At 59.7% G+C, this 16,274-nt stretch overlaps 1 protein-coding gene across 3 annotated transcripts; it reads right to left on the bottom strand.

Annotated features, from left to right (window-relative positions):
* Positions 1-617: 617 nt before the first annotated feature.
* On the bottom strand, positions 618-16,134 carry NDOR1 (NADPH dependent diflavin oxidoreductase 1). 3 transcript variants are annotated; one of them, XM_050907828.1, is made up of 15 exons: positions 15,295-16,134; positions 15,061-15,195; positions 14,489-14,566; positions 13,962-14,059; positions 13,040-13,138; positions 12,270-12,371; positions 11,552-11,758; positions 11,079-11,200; positions 9,852-10,072; positions 9,367-9,474; positions 8,502-8,616; positions 7,348-7,494; positions 6,580-6,698; positions 3,848-3,942; positions 618-813 (listed from the first exon to the last, which is right to left on the bottom strand). In XM_050907828.1, exons 2-15 carry the CDS (start codon positions 15,193-15,195, stop codon positions 669-671), a joined length of 1,791 nt encoding a protein of 596 aa, XP_050763785.1. In that variant the 5' UTR covers positions 15,295-16,134; the 3' UTR covers positions 618-668. The 3 variants fall into 3 exon arrangements, with proteins under 3 accessions (XP_050763785.1, XP_050763786.1, XP_050763787.1); XM_050907829.1 differs by lacking the exons at positions 15,061-15,195; positions 15,295-16,134 and adding an exon at positions 14,816-14,944; XM_050907830.1 differs by lacking the exons at positions 618-813; positions 3,848-3,942 and adding an exon at positions 3,956-5,163.
* Positions 16,135-16,274: the final 140 nt, after the last annotated feature.

The following is a 16,274-nucleotide window of genomic DNA, read 5'->3' as shown; positions in this document are numbered from 1 at the left end:
GGTATGGGACAACTCAGTGGGAACTGGCACTTGGGGAGCTCAGACCTCGGCATCAGGCAGGCTTAGGAAGATGAACTGGCAGCATAGACAGAGGGATCGACGCTTCCTCCTGTGCCCATCCCTGCTGGCCTCAGCCACTGGAGACAGGGGGAACAGGTCTGTCAAGGCAGCCTCCTGCAGCAAGCGCTGCTGCCGCTGACTAATGCCAGGGTGGAGAGACTCCCATGCAACAGCTCACTTCCTCTAGGTCCTACCACAAAAAACGGCCGCTGCCAACGCCGTAGCTCTAGCAATGCCCCGCGGGTGCTGCTCACCCAGCATGGGGACCCCAGGAGCTGGAGCACGCGGGACGGCAGCTCAGTCCCACGCAGAAGCCAGCCAGCAGCACCCCACCACAGAGACTTCTCGCCTCTGCTCTGGCAGGGTGTGGGCCTGGGGAGCCAGGCTTTACCCACGCCAAACCCACACCCCCAGGAGACGGGCTCCCCCTGCCCGCCGTGGCCCTGCTGCCATCAGGGAAGGGCTGGTTGGGTAAATCCACCCCCTTCGCCAGGCCCCTGTCCTAGCTGGGATCATCTCAGCCCAAGGATGATGCCAGAGGCGGATCATTTTGCTGGCTCCTTTATTCAGGCAGAGTTCGGGAGGAAGGGGGAGGCAGGGAGCCAGGCTTACGACCAGGTTTCAGACTGGAAGCGCTGGGACCGTTCCAGGGCTGCTAAATGTTCCTCTGCTTCAGAGGGTGACAGGCCACCTTCCAGCTGCAACACCGACTGCAGGGCTTCAGCCACCGCCGCTGGCATCTGCTTGGCATTCCTGGAAGAGAGAGTAGGCGGCGCGATGGGAGAGCGAGCAGGAAAACCAGGGGCATATCTGCAGCCCCAGTGCTCCGGCAAGGCAGCCCATCGGCGGGGCAGCGGTCCCTGCGGCCGAACCCACCGCCCCCGGCACGCAGCGCAGGCTGCCGCTGCACCAGGGCAGTGGGAACCTGCCTCACCCTGCAACACAGGCTGCCTGGCACTGAATAAATGACAGGCTTCGGGAGGCAGCTCGTACCACTCCCTAGAGAGCAGGCCGTTATCCACACAGGGCTTTTCAGCCCTGGCATTTGCAGGCAAAGACGTGGCCACGGTACCCGGTCCCCAGCGAAGGAGCATCGCAGCTCGGTAGCCTTAACTCTGGCCCCCATATTGCTCCACTTCCCATCACCCTCATTAGAGGGACATGGGGAATATGCACAAGTCGTAATTTATCAGCAGGAGGGCAGGAAACTGTCCTTTCATCTCGGGAAACATTCAATGTAAAACATGTCTGATCCTGAGCTGGGTAAAACGACTGCTGTGAAGGAGCGGCCGCTTCCGTCCATCCGCTGCCTCCTTTCAAAAAATCTGAAACAATTGTTTTGATGGCGAGATTTGTAACCAAAGCCAGTTCAAACCTCAAAATAAGAGAAATAGTGAAGAAAACATGAGCTCCTGTGTAGAAAATACCCGAACAGGATTCAACACTTCCAAGCGCAATTATTTCTTATGGGAAATAAGAAATTCAGACTTTTTCCTGGAGAGAGTTCCATTTGACGAGCTGACTGTGTGACAAAAAAACATCTAATAAAAATTTCCCAGGCTGCTCCAATTGGCACGAGCGTCTGGCAATGTCCTTGCTGTTTCCCCAAGAACAAGGCAGAATTCTGACTTGTGTTTGAAGCTGATTAACGTCCCAAAATACCCAGAAAGGAGGTCTTCTTTTTTTGGAAGAGTCGTATTGTTTCTGAGTCAGGCACTGATATGCAAGTACAAGATAAGGTAGCTGGGCTTGTGATGGAAAACATGTCAAATATCTATTTTTTGCAGAAAAAAAAGAGACATTTTCAACCTTTTTGCCCCTGGGCGAGATAAGGTGGGCACAGTCACAGAGAAGATACAGCCCTGACTCCCCAAGACCCTGCCCCAGCCAGCAAGGGCCCAGGAAGGCAGACACGCCGTGCTGCATGGCCCAGGGCCGCTGCTCAGGGACACACAGCCCAGGATTTACTTTCCCCATCTTTCTCCTAGTGTGGCTGAAACTGTAAATACTATTTTTAGGGGGAAAAAAAGGCCATTTTCAGGCTAGCCCACCTGCACCTTCCTGTTTGGCACCCCACTGGCAGTTCAGAGTCTGCGGGCCAGGGAGGAGCACTGTGATCCCCCCGGGTGTCTTTACACGTGGCGTGGGCTGTTCAGGAGGGGTGGCAAAGTGCCCACTGCAAACAGGACAGTTGCTGCTTGTACAAGGAGGACGAGGCTCTCAGATCCGACCTGCCTGATTGGGGCTGAGGGCCACCCCACGCCAGGGCCGAAGACCCCAGCAAGATGGGTCTCGGAGCAACCCCGATGTCCAAAACACCATCCTCATGGCCACTGCAAAATCCTGCAATGGGGAGAGCTGTGCAAGCCTTGCTCTTTCCAAGACACTGATCCTTTTTTGACAGCCCCCAGAGTGTCTCCATCAGCACCAGAAAGTAGCAAAGAGGACGGAGGAAGGAGAGGACAAAGCCATCAAGACACCATGCCCAGTGGTCACCCAACAGCTGCCCAACGGTCTCAGCGTTTAGGCTGTGGACAGAGGCACAATCCCAAGTCCCAAGTGCAGCTTGACGGAGGAAACCAAACCCGAACCCCAGATCCGTGGGTAGGAATGACTGGTTTGGGGCAAGGGCCCCAGGAAGCCCCGCGATGCAGTGAGGCACGCCAGACCAGGCAGCAGCACTGGTGCAGCAGCGAACAACAGAGCAGTGGGCGGCCTGGCCTCTGCTTCCTGGGCAGTAAACAAAAATCTCCTTCTCTCAGGAATGCAGCGAGGCCAGTCTCGCCCTGTGAGGCACTGGGGAAGTTCCTGCTCTGGTGCGAGACAGGCAGGAAAGAGCCTCCTGCAATTGCTGCTCGTGTCGACAGCAAGGCACAAGTTTGCACAGTGCTTTCCAGGTCACGCGGTGCACGACAAACACCATCGCCAGCCCCTCGCCAGCTCAAGGAGCCCCAAGCATTTCACAACGCTCGCCCTGGGCAGCGGGTGAGCAGCCTCCTCCCTGCCATACAGGCAGCGACTACGGCACGCAGGCTAAGGGCTTCGCCCAGGAAAAGAGCCACAAAGCTAGGAACGGAGCTGCAGATGCTCTGCCTCCAAAGGCCAGACCCCACTTTTTGGCCAAACAGTTCAAGATTTCCAACCAGACCAAGGTAACCACCCGGTGAATGACTACGCTGTCAAAAGAGGAAGGCTGCAGCACAACATGGCTCGCCCTTACCCCAGGAAGGCAGTTTCAGGTACAAAGAGCCAGCCAGGATGCGCCAAGGGTCCCAAAAGCTGTTGCTCATGAGCCCCAGCACTGGTGGAGGTCTCGTATATTGTGCTTTAAAAGCCTCCTGCCCACCCGAGCCGCCACAGGAACTGCACAAGCCGCCTTCTCCAGTTTCACTGAGGAGAGGGGTGTGAAGAGGCCGGGGCTCTCCTGTGTATGGATTTGCGGTGGGTCAGAGGCCAGGCAGCGCACTGGCAAGTGACACTGGTCACGGGCACCGGCATTTGGAGGGATGGGCACACGGGGTCGGCTGGAGCAGCTTTACCATGGTTTCAACTCTACCCCTCCTAACTGGAAGGCAGGGTAGGTGAGAAATGGCCCTCTCAGTCCAGGGCCTGCGGAGCATGGCATACGGAGAGGAGAAATGAGCTGGTCCCTCTGCAGCAGTCACTGCAGCCCCTAGAGACTTGCCGGGGTGCAGGGTGTGCTCGCTCTAGAGGCTGAGCTGAGGGAAAGCCTCCAGGGAGGTGCAGCCCCACTCCCCCAGTCCCTGCGTGGAGACCTCTCACTCACCCAGCCAGGTAGACATGAGCGCTCCTGCTGCTCAGCAGCTCCCACACCAGCCTCCGGTTCTCCTGGATGCGGTGCTGAACATAAACCTTCTCTTCCTGCAGGGAAACACGGTGCTGAGCCCGCCAGCCCCGGCAGCAGCCCCAGCCCCAGCCCCAGCACGCCTGCCCGGCCCCTGGGGAATGTTCTCAGGTGCTGTTTGCAAAAGCTCGGGGCAGCGCAGCCCCCCAGAGCAGGGGGCACTGGGAGAAGCAGTTGGATCAACTATCACACAGGGAAGGGGATCCCCACACCTCATGTCAGTGCACTGGGATGGGCTGGTGGGAGATGGGTGCAGCAGCAGGAGCTTCGGTGGGGAACGCGCCCCAAGTTGCCTCCCCAAATCCTCTGGCTGCCCCCTGCCTGCTCCAGTTCTGGTGAACAGCCAAGGCCATGAGCTGGGGAGTCCCTGCGAAGGCTCCCCTCCTGCCCTTTCCTCTCCCAGCATGGGCAGAGGAGGGTCTGTGGCCCCCCAGTGCCAAGGTTGCTGCAGGGCAGAGACCCTTCCCCACATCCCTGTCACCTGCTGGAGACCTGAAACAGCTTGGAAGGGCAGAAAGCTTGGAGGGACGGCCTCGGTCCCACTCCCTGCCCCTCCGCTGTGCTTAGGGACTGGATACAACTGGCTTTTGGTACAGTATAGCTCAACCGAGGAGAGTTCCCAAAGGGTTAATCCACAAGACTTCACACATCCAAGCAACTGCCTACGGCCCTGGCTTCTGCCCAAGAGGAACACCATTGCCAACGTGCCTGAATTCACTGCCGGCCCAGACGGCTCCTCCGTGACAAAGGTGACACTGTGATGGAGGCCAGGCCCTCTGCCGCGTGTCCCACCACGCCAGGCTCTGCACAGCGGTGAGTTGAGCCACGGGCGCAGCCTCCTCCCCACGTCCTCCTCCCTCCCGTCCAGCCCCAAAGGCAGCAAGGCTCTTGCTGCGTCTCAGGCTCCCGGCACGCTGCAGGCTGGAGGTGTGCGTGGGAACAACCCCAAGCAGCAACCAGCCCCGGCTGTCACAAGAGCTGGTCACCGTGCGGTCAGCCGGTCCCACGTGGCTCCACTGGCTGCATTGCACTGGAGAGTCAGGTCACCGCCGGGCACGGCTCCACTGCTCCGACCCAGCCGTCGGCGATGCAGGAGGTAAGCAAGCCCGTCGCAAGCACCAACACAGCCAGCCGGTAGCTCAGCTTCGGCATCATTAACATTAATCAGCTAAGTGCTGACAGAGGCTCTGCCGACGAGGCCGGGGCTCCGAGCTGGTCATTTAAGGACCTGCAGCTACCTAGAAACCAGAGCACCCCAGTGACAAACTCAGGTCACGACGTCTCAGCTAAACCCCAGGGCATCCTGCTGCGAATTAGCAACAGCCGCATTAGGCTGGGATCAATCAGTCTGCGCCACGGGGCAGACGTGATGTGACAGAAGGTCACTGCAAAGGGGACCTTACGGAGAGAAGAGGGAAATCCTGCTCAGCTATAGAGCGTCCCAGCTTCTGCCAAGCTCTTTGAGAACAAACTTTTTTGACAAGTTAACAGCTGTGGCGTCTTCTAGAGCCCCAGGTACAATGGCCCAATGTGGCACATCTTACCTGGCTGCGCTCTTGCTTGCCTCCCTGTGCAGCACTGCAAGGACTCGGTGGCAGAAGACCCTCATGACAAACTGCTTTGCCCCATGGAGCAGGCAAAGCGGGGAGGCTGGGAGGCACATTCCGATGCGAGTCCCATCCCTCCAGCGTCTGCGAGGGCAGGAGGAGGCTCTGGGGCCGCTCTCCAGAATTGGGGAGCGGCAGGTCCCCCCTTCACTGTGTGAGCCACCAGAAAAAAGGCAGACTGGTCATCCAACAAACCTCTGCAGTACTGTTCCTGTTCATCAAAGACTTGGAAAGCCTTCACAGAGCCATTCAACTCATGCCTTACAAGTGGTTGGATAAAAGATGCTGGCTTTATGTCAACGCATGCACACAGCCAGGAGAAAAGGACTGGTGCAGCTGAGCTACCTAGAAATACCCATTCTCACTGACCCTTTTTATCAGATCTCTCTGTTTCAAAGGCAGGCTGAGCTTTCAGTGCCATCAAGGGACAGGGCAAGGCAGTGAAACAGAGTCCCAGCTCACGGAGCCTCTCCGGCAAGGCAAAAAGCCCTGCAGCCCAGAGAGGGGCTGAGAGCTGCCCATCAAAGACACTGCCTGAGAAATAAGGGAGCAAAGTGAGGGGCTGAGTAGTGGGGGTGCTCGTACCTCTGGGGAGCTTTCTCCTGCACGGCTGAGGCTCGGGGAGAGCTGGCACGGAGGCCAAGCTCCTCAGCTTCAGCCAGCGATCAGAGGGACACGGTGGGGAGGGTGCACTCAACCAAGAAAGGTGACCCCCCCTGAGAGGCTTGGGAACCTTTTATCACTCACGTGGTCCAGCCAAACAAAGCTGGCTAATGCCTTATCTGCTCCGGTGCTCGCCGGCCCCGTCCCAGCAATCTTTCCAGCTCAACTCAGCCAGACATGTCCTGGCTGGGCAGCAGCACTGCAATGGTGGTAGGGATCCTGGCCAGCACCGAGGTGGTGTGGGGAAGCGAAGTGACCACTGTGCCACCCCACCAGGCCCTTCACAGGCCATGCCAAAAGGTACAGGGGCCAGAAACACTGGCAGAGTCCCATCAGTGCTGCCTGAGATGCTTCTGTATCCACCCTCCTCCTCTGGGAACTAACCTGGTCCCTGGAGAAGGCAGTGAAGAGCGTCAGGAATCCCTTTGTCACCAGCTCTTCCCACTCCGCCTGGCAGTAGAAGTCCTTGGATTTCTGGCGGCAGCCGAAGAACAAGTAGTTCCCTGCAGAGAGCAGACCACACGGGCTGTGCTGGGTGGACCGAACGCCCTCCGAGTGCTGGGGACTGCTGGTGCCCATGGGACCTGTGACAGAGCCCCAAGGTTCTCACCTCTCTGCTGCGCCTGGCTGACAGCCCTGGCCTGGAAGAGCCAGGAGCCATGTGAGCATGAAGCCAAGTGACCTGTGGCAACCAGAGGCCCCCGTGTGCTGGGAAAGCAGGAGGCGGGGGGCAGGTAGGGCAAGAAGAAGCCCCCCAGGGCTGCCAGTTCCCCCCCACCAGCCTCAGCTTCCTGCTGAGACCCACAGCCGAGCCAGGGGAATGAGGATGGGACAAGGCACGACCCCTTGTGCAGCCGAAGACGAGTTCAACAACCCATCTCCACTCACAGAGAGCCAAGAGCGAGCCTCTGCAGAGCCCTGCCCTGACCCAAGGGGCAGCCTTGCAGCACAGCCTGTGAATAACCACGCAGGCTGCACACACCAGGCTCTGGTCCTCACCTGCCCCAGAGCCCAGCTTGCTCCCACTCAAACACAGCAAAGCCTGGGCCTGTCCAAACCCTCAGGAGCCCCCAGTCCCTCCTTCCCGTATGCTGAACACAGACCTGTCTGCAGCAAGGGGCATGCCGAGTCCCTCCCAGGACCATTCCTCACCTCTACGTCCTTGTGCCACTCGCTCCTGTGTCGCTGCTCGGAAAGGTGCCACCCCTGTGCCAGGGCCAATCATGATCACAGGGGTGTCAGGGTCAGCTGGGAACTTCAATCCTCCTTTCTTCACCCAAAGAGGCACCCGGACATCACCTGCAAAACAAACAGACCAACTAGCATCACCCCACCACCACTGCACCTGTGACACCCTGCGGAGGGTGAGCTGGGCATCCAGCTCTTCCAGGATGCTCCGAAGATACAGACGGCACCTGGCTTACCACCACCCCGGCACCAAGGCACCCCTGCTGCCACCGGGAAACTGTGTGTGTATGAAAAGAGCTTCAGCTGTCTCAGAGCTGTTTCCGCAAGCACCTGAGTGAACCTCAGAGCAAGGCAAGAGCCCCACAGCACACGGGCTGTGGGACAGCTTCCTCCTCACACAGCTGGTGCCAGGGAAGACAGCGGTGGAGACGAGCAGAGATCTCAACCTGGCTGTCGAGTAAGGGAGGGCCAAACTTGCCTCCCCTGGGAGCCAGAGGAGGGGTGAAGATCCCCATCTAGGTACTCTGAGAAGACCCAATCTTGCCCTGGAGTCATACAGAGCAATTCTCTACCATCCTGCAACAGGGAGACCCCGTGAGCTTGTTACATTTGCTTGGGGACTCAGCTGGAGGGGTTTTGTGGTTAGAGCAGATGAGCAGCACGCACAGGCTTTGCAGGACAGGATGGATGTGCTCAAAAGAAGGACCATCCCTCCCAGAGCTGGCGCTATGGGGCTGGAGGTGTCCAGCAGTCAGAGCACTACCAGCTCCAGGACGCCTGGAGCAGCCCACTGTGGGACAGCGGGGTACGCTGGCACTGGGAGCAGGAAGGTCAAGCAGCTGGGAGAAAACCAGGAGCTCAGGGTGCTCAGGGCAAGCTGGAGGAGCATGCCATGCCCTGAAGAGGATTGGAGCAGTGAGGAAGGACAGCTACTGTGAGCTCAGCCCATCCAGCCAAGCCAGTGTGCTCCAGCTCCCCGTGGTGGTGGTGCTTCACCGAGGGTCCAGGCAGTTCCAGCACACAGCCAGCACACACACAGCTCCACCACAGTCCCGTGGGATCAGCGCTGTGTGCTGTGGCAAGCACACAGGGTCCTCACAGAATCCAATCGATGTTACCTTGCTCTGGGTTGAGAGAAGCCAACCAGGTAGAGCAGAGACCACAGCGGGGTTTGCTGAGCCGTGTCTTGTACCGCACTACTGCCATGAGGATCTGGATGCGGTCAGGGTGAGCCTGTGTCCAGACAGGAGCCATGAGAAACGAGAAGACACCCAGCATGGCTCTGCAGGAACAGCCCAGTGCCTCCTCCAGGGACAGAGCCTGTGCCCAGCTCCTGCCAGGGCATCTGGAACACTCGTCCTAGCCCAAAACGGCCGCTCAGACACAGAACGGAGCACACCCTTGCCCAAAACCTTTCCACTGGGGAAGGGGGTTTTCCCAGAGAAGCACTGCTGCAGGAATGCTCGGCACAGCTGACAATGGCAACAGAGCCTGTCCAACCCACGAGGCCCTCACGGAGGGCAAATGCCACCCATGCTTGGGCTGACATGTACCAAGCCACCCGGGCCAGGTCCCACTGCCACCTCGCCGCAGTAGCAGCCAGCAGCAGGCAGCAGCACTCCCCCTTCCCATGGCCACACCACCCAGGGAAGCGCCCAGCCTCCGCGACACCACATCCCACTGCACCCCGTGACAAGGACACCAGACCTCTGCAGTGCACTGGGCCAGCCCCGGCACTTGCAGGGCTGCAGGAGGGCAAGCACCCTAATCCGGAGGCTGGCACAGCCCTGGGGTTTACGTCCAGCACGTTGGGCTGACGCAGGCTCACAGTGGAGCGGGGGTTTGGGTGGGATGTGGGTGCTCAGAGGGCCCGGGAATACAGCCTGAACGTCGGCAGTGTGCATGGCACAAACGGTCAGCCCTGGCCCTGCCAGACCCTCAGCTCAGAGCCTGACATAAGGCCAAAAAGGGCTGAGCTCTTACCAGCATGGAGGAGGCGATGGAGAAGGCGCGGGGTCTAATGCGAGGGATGAGGTCCAGCAGGTATTCGGGTGGAATGGCACACGTGGTGTGAGGGAAATCCCAGAGGGCCTGCAAAGCCACGGCAGGGTGAGACCTGGTACACCCCAGAAGGCAGCCTGCCTGCTTCTTGGGGCGTCAGAGGCTGTCCCACACTGCTGTGCCACGCTGCCCTCGACCGAAGGCACCACACCGGGTACCTCTGAGCACCAACCGCCCTGTCCCACTGCCCTCCCCTCACCCCCAGGCTGCAGCATAGGGCCCACCACAGAGCCCAGAAGGACTGGGAGCAGGTCTGAACCACCAGTGGAAATCCAAGGACACTTCAGAAAGTGGGTGAAGCAGATTAAGTTCCCCAGCCAAGAAATTATGGCTGATCATCTGCCTGGGTGCTTTATGCCATGGCACAGCCCTCATGGAGCGGGTTTGCCATGCTCCCCCGGCCTTACCTCGAGAGTGGTCCTGCGGGGCCGGTTGCAGTAGCTGTACAGCTCTTCCTGGCCCTGTGCAGAGCTGAACTCCTGCAGCTTCTCCCGCTCCAGCTCGTTCGTAGAGAAGTAGGATAAGAGCTCGAAGAAGGAGCGCCGCGGCACGCAGGAGATGTCCAGGTAGTGGGTGACCAGGTGCCGAATGGTGCAGGGCTGTGGCAAGAGGGCAGGGAGGGATGCGCCTGCAAGGCAAGGCAGCAGGGAGAGCTCAGGGCCGGCACCGGGGCCGGATGCCCGAGCACTGCCTGCCTGCTGGCCCCGCAGCTCTGGCACTCCCCTGCACGCACCCAGCATTGCATAAACGTGCTAGTGCAGCCAACTTTAGCTACTGCCATCGCTGCTGCTCCCATGGGCCCCCACTCCCTCTGCTCTCCCCAGCTTGCTTTTCAAGCCCACAGGTTGGCAACAGAGAAAGTCAGTGGTGTGGAGCTGTCCCTTACTTTATGCAAGTGCTTTAGGACAATGCCTTATCCATATGGGTCCCACCTTGCCCACACACAATGCAGCAGAAATAACCAGCAGTGTCGTACGTGTCAGGCCTGTCCTTGTCTCCTACTTCTCTCCCAAGGGTGTGAGGAGCAGCCTGAATTTCCCTTGGGTTTGCCTGCCAGGCAAAAATCCCAGCACTGACAGACACATGAAAGGTGGAGGGGGAATGGGCACTCAGGGGACAGGAGAGAAAACTCTCCCAGTAGCATGCAGACTGCAGAGCCACCAAGGGCTCCAAGGGACCTCCAAGGGCTTTCTCTCGTTGTTGGTGCTGGTTTGTGGCTGCAGAAGCACCTAGCGTAGGTCCCTGGGGCGCAGGCAGAGTGGGGAGACCTGCACACCCCAGGCAAGGAAGCACAGGCTTCCCGACTCGGGTCTTGGGCCAGGGAGGCTGCAGGATCCTCCACACTCTGGGCTGGGAGCTGCAAAGACACAAGGCACGGGTGCAGCCTGGACGCTGCTGGATTCCTCCCACGAGTCACACTGGCCCTAACGTGGGATCCACACGCGCACAGCGCTGGGAGGGAAGGAGAGCCCCCACACTGCGAGACAGGCAGATGTCCTGTATCCATCAGCCACTCCCAACTCCCTGTTAACCGGGTCTACAGCAAAGGAAAAGCAGAGCTCCAGGCTGGGCCAGAGCTCAGGGGGCTGCCCTGTCCCAGCAGGGCAGGAAAGGAGTAGCGGGGCAGGACCTACCGGGCTCTGTGGGCTTCAGCACAAAGCGTCTGTCTGGATCCAGGCGCAGGAGCTGGCAGAACTGCTGCACGTCTTCGGGGCAGTTCTGAGGCTGGATCATCACAACATCCCCCGCACCGAACCTGTGGATGCAGCGGGAGCTGCCGAGCGCAGCCGCGGGGCAGGCCCACGGGCACACCACTGCCATCCCGACCAGCGCCCGCACCACGGGAGAGGCCACAACTCAGCCACATTTCCAGGGTCCCTAACGTTGTGCTCTCTAACCTGACAAGGCAAAGAGAGCTGGTCCACGGGTAGGACCCACGCTGCCATACGGCCCTGACTTTGGCATGGAGGGGGACAGCACAGCAGGGACCACGTCCACAAGGCTGCAGCCTCAGATATTACTGAAGAAGGGGAGTGGAAGAGGAAGGCAGGCTACGGGACACCCGATCCCACACAGCAAAGCTTGGGAGAGTAAGGAAAATGCTCACGTGATCCCTGAGCCTGTGACATCGAACTCGATGAGCCGGACATCCTGGAAATGGGATTCTGCCGTGACCCGCTGATTGGACACCACCCGGGCAGCAAAGGGATGCAGCTCGGAGGGAACAGCCCTGGGTGCTGTCGGCTGGAGCAGGCCACCATTGGGGTGCGGGGAGTCCTCAGCCAGGTAGTGCAGGGTGTATTTGGGGGGCAGGCTGTGGGGAAGAGAGCAATGCAGTGCAGTTACCTCCATGCCACAGCTCCCCTGCTGCCGTAGTGCTAGAGGCTGGAGGCACGGAGAGGCCTGAAGTCTCCCACCGTATCCACCACCCATTGTCCCTGTCCCCTGGAGCTGGCTTGTGGTAAGGGAACACAACGCAGACTGTCAGGAGAAGGAGATCACAAAGGCTCCAGAGCAGGCAGAGGGAGGCTGGCTGGGCACACACACTCGGCTGGTCTGCCAAGGGCAGAGGCACATCGGGACAGCAAGATGGGCAGAACCCTGCCAGGGCAACTGACACACACACCCAGGGGACAAGGGGACACCCTATCCAGAGAGATGGGCCACCCGTGGCTGAAGTCCAAGGGATACTGGGGACACCAGAAGCTGTGTGGGGAGGCTTCCTGGTCAAAGCAGAGCATATCTCCACCCCGGAGAACCGCCAAGGAAGCACGGCATTTCACACCAGCCAGCTCTAGCAGTCCCTGCCTACCCTCTGCACTCACCGTACATCTGGACTGATGATCTCAAGGCCAGGAGGGAGAGGATACAAGGCGAGGATCTTGTCCCATAAGGCCAGGAGCCATGGATCAACCACTGCATCTGGCCTGCAAGCAGGAAATTCGGGCTGCAGCAGTGCAGCATCATCCCTTCAGGCTCAAGCACTGCTACCCCTGCACCCGGACAACGCTGGGCCGCCCCTGGGCAACCACCTCTGCTCCCCTTTCGCTGCACAGTCGCCCCATGCCGTTCCCTTCCAGCTTCAGGTCTGGAAACATGTCTCAGCCACTCTAAGCACTGACTCGCTCTCTGGGGCCCAAGCACTGACTTCTGAACAGAACCACCAACCCCTGCGCACGGCCGGTGGCAGTCACCGACCCCCCAGGCTGCACACAGGCTCTGCCCCGTGCGAGGAGAACAGCAGCACAGCTCAGGCTGCTGTAATGCCTGCAGGTACGCGGCTGTGTGACACAGTCGTCCCCTGGTCCGAACAGGACTGGGGCAGAGCCACGAGACGTTGGCACATGCTGGGAGTCGTGAGACACCCTGGAGAAGCAAGTGACCCAGGCCCTGGCACAGGAGAGTTATGAGTGGAGACCAGCACGCTCACAGAGAGCAGCAGGAGGCCGCTGGCCACGTCTGGGGCGCAGGAGAAGACCCAGAGTGGGAGCAGCACGCTGCTCTCCCCGAGGCTGGGGTAAAGCATACACAGCCCTGCCGTCAGCCTGAGGACAAAAAGGGCTCCCCCCCCGCCACCCCTCCACTGAGCTCTTACCCCAAGTCATGCTGGTCGTCTCCCAACGCCACTGGCAGCAGAGGGTTGCCCCCAAGCTGTAGCACCCGTTTGTGCAGCTTCTTCGCAACAAAATTAAACCTGAGCAGAGAATAACCGCAGCTGCAGAGGGCAGGGCTGCTCCGGCAGGACAGCAGGCGCTGGCTACATGAGCCAGCACACGCTGCCAGGGCTACTCCGGAGCAGCTCAGAGGCAGGTCCAGCCAGAGCCAGCACGCACGACCTGGCCCTGTGCCCTGCCCAGCCTACGCCTCCATCCTGGGGCAGCTCGGAGAAGCAGGTGGCTGCCACTTGCTGGGCCACACAGGCTGTGCCCAGCTCCCAGAAGGGACTCGGGGAGGTCCAGCTTCCCTTCAAGGCAGCTTGTGCCCCAGGCAGAGAAACACTTCCCTCCCCCTAGCCCCTCACTGCCCCATGGAGCTCAGGCACACTCTCAACCCTCCCACTACAGCTCTTTCGGGCACAGGGGAACAATCTTTTGGGAGAGAACTGGGACCAACGGGGCTGGCTGCCACCTAAAACTCTATGTTTCATGTCTCCTGTTGGCTTGGTCCACTGAAATTGCTGTGGCACAGGCTTTCCTGCAATTCAGACAGAGAACCGCAGGTCTGTAATAACTGACCGGGAAACGATGTCCCAGGCACTGCAGCAAAGCATCTGCTTGAGGAGGCTGGGAGGAAAGAAACAGGCAGAAGCCCGGTTCCTGGGGGTGAGAAGGGACATGGGCTGGTAGGGCAAGGATTTTTAAGGCTGGTGGGAATTATGTTTCCTCTGAGCTGCTGCTCTACAGTCAGGCTCTGTCTCATCTCCCCCCCTTCGTTCCCCAGCCGCTCTGCTCTTGCTTGCAGCCAGAGCTGCGAGGAGCAGCTGTCGTGGGCAGGCAAGGAGCCGCAGAGCTGCTTACTTGGGATAGGAGGAGTCGCCAAGGCCCAGCACGGCGTAGTCCAGCTGGCAGAGGGAACCGGGCGGCAGGTTCTTCCGGAACAGAAACCGCCAGAACATCTACGAAGGACAGGGCCGGGGAGTCACGCTGCTGCCAAGGAAGCCTTCCCTGCCTGCCTGTCCCTAGCTCCCCGCTCGCCCACCCACCGGGTCCCTCCTGCCCTCCGCTGAGTCCCAACAGAGTGGGGAGCATGGCCTTCTGCAGAAGTGACCCCTTAAAGCAGCCGCCACTGCTACCTGCCAGGAGGACGATGCTCTGTGAGCTCTCCCCAAACTCATGGCTCTTGCGACGGCAGGGCCCCTCTCAGCTGTTAAGCTGCTGACACCTCACCAGCTCCCTGCCCGTGTCCCATCAGTAACACGAGATGTGACTGGTGCTGCTCCAAAGCTGCCCCCTCCAAAAATACCCATTGCTCAAGCTGCTTCAAGAGAGAAATCCAGTCACTGGACCAGGAATATAAAAGCAACATGGACAGGAGTGCGTCGTACCTTCATGTTGTCAGGTGGGTCACCCTGGCCGGTGGTTGCACAGACAAATACCACCAACAGCTCATTGATGAGGTTGGCCTGAGGGCACAAACACGGAAAGGCACAGTCAGGTCAGCAACCTACAAACACGTGTCCCGGCTGTCCTGACATGGCTGCTAACATTGCATTCCAGTCACGGACAGACCACACTCGGAATAAAACCCGCAGCCCCGCGTTGCATGACCTCCTCTACAGGCACTGCAGCAGCACCTGCTGCCCACACGCTGCCTGCAGCATCATCTGCTGCCCACACGCTGCCTACAGCATCGGCTCCTTGGTGCTCCTCACCTTGCAGGGTACGGCTGAGCATCTGCCATCTAACACGGACTCTATCCCAAGAGTCATTCCTCAGTTTTCACACCTTTTCAGCTGAGTTAAGCACAAGCTGCCCTCAGGAAGGGCACAGAGCCAGGGTCTGGTGAAATACAGCAGGTCACAGCAAGGGTGGAGGATGCCTGAGCCCGAGAAATGGGGTTGGTGGAGATGGAGTAAGACCAGAAATGCCTGGAGCACCCCTCTGTGTCACCACTCACCACGTCATAGCTGTCCAGCGCCTCCACTCTGCACTGGAAGTGGCGTCGCTTGGCTTCTCTGCCAATTCTCTCGGCTGTGTCTTGAGCCGTCCCAGTTTGGCTGCCAAAAAGAACAAGGAGTTTCCGTTCCGCCATCTGCAAGAGACAAAAGCAGAGAAATCACCAGGAGGCGAAGGGAGATGAGGGGAGGCAGAGCCGGACCTGCTCTGGGCTGGGCGTCACACCGACACCCACCCAGGCTTCAAAGGAGTGCCGGTGGCTGTGGGTTCAGGTGACATTCGTGGGGTTGACACTGCAAACAGCAAGCACAGGGATGGCTGAAGAGTTCAGAGACAGCAGCGGGATTCAAGGCTCCCGGACTTTCTTTCCACCCTTGGGCAGTGCTGAGGGAGTGACACCCCCTTCGCCGCAGCGTCCCCGTCCACAGCAGCAGCAGTGACACTGCTGCGCTCCTCGTCCCCGCCACCAGGCCAAAGGGAGAGGGCTGGCTTGGCAGTCTAAAATCCAGGGACGGCGATCCACGTTTGGCCTCATTTTAACTCTCCTCATCCCCGCAGGCCCAGCGCACCCCTGGGATGGGGTCTTCCCCATTTCTAGTTTTAACATATCTGTCTGCCCTGCGAATCCCCACCCGAGGGGGCTGGAGGAGAGCCTGGGAGCTCGGCGACAAGAGAAAAGCGTGACCAGACACACGTTGCCCTCAACTGCGCTCTCTCAAGCAGCAAGTGCCCTGTGTATTACCAGCAATCACAGCCCACAGGGAATCCAACCCAGATGGATGCCCGAGCTGCAAACCGCCGCTGTCCCCGCAGGCAGCGCACGCTGCTTCCAGAATAACTCAAAAAAACCCAGAATAACTTAAAAAAAAAAAAAATCCCTAAGGAGGGAACATGACTGGCCTCGTTACGGACCAATTCCTGCGGAGAGGGGCTGCAGCGTCGGGGGATTTCCTCCTTGCCCTGAAGAAAAAGGGGGTGGGTTGGTTTTTCCCCCCCCCCCTCAGTGGGAGCACTCTGGGACACGCATCAGGACCGTGGGGCCCTGTGCAAGGCCTCGCTTCACCTCACAGCCCCCGGGGAAGGAGAGGCGGGGGACACCCCCCCCCCCAAACCCAGCTCGGGGCCCTTTGCAAGCGGGGACCATGAAGGGCCGGAGCCGGGGGACGGGGGCTCGGGGCCGGGGCTAAGCCCCGGCCCCGAGCCCCCGTCCCCCGG

The sequence above is a fragment of the Gymnogyps californianus genome, chromosome 18, assembly GCF_018139145.2.
Source record: "Gymnogyps californianus isolate 813 chromosome 18, ASM1813914v2, whole genome shotgun sequence".
NCBI classification, from domain to species: Eukaryota; Metazoa; Chordata; class Aves; order Accipitriformes; family Cathartidae; genus Gymnogyps; species Gymnogyps californianus.
The sequence above is the reverse complement of the archived record's forward strand: the minus strand, read 5'-3'. Positions and strand labels throughout refer to the sequence as shown.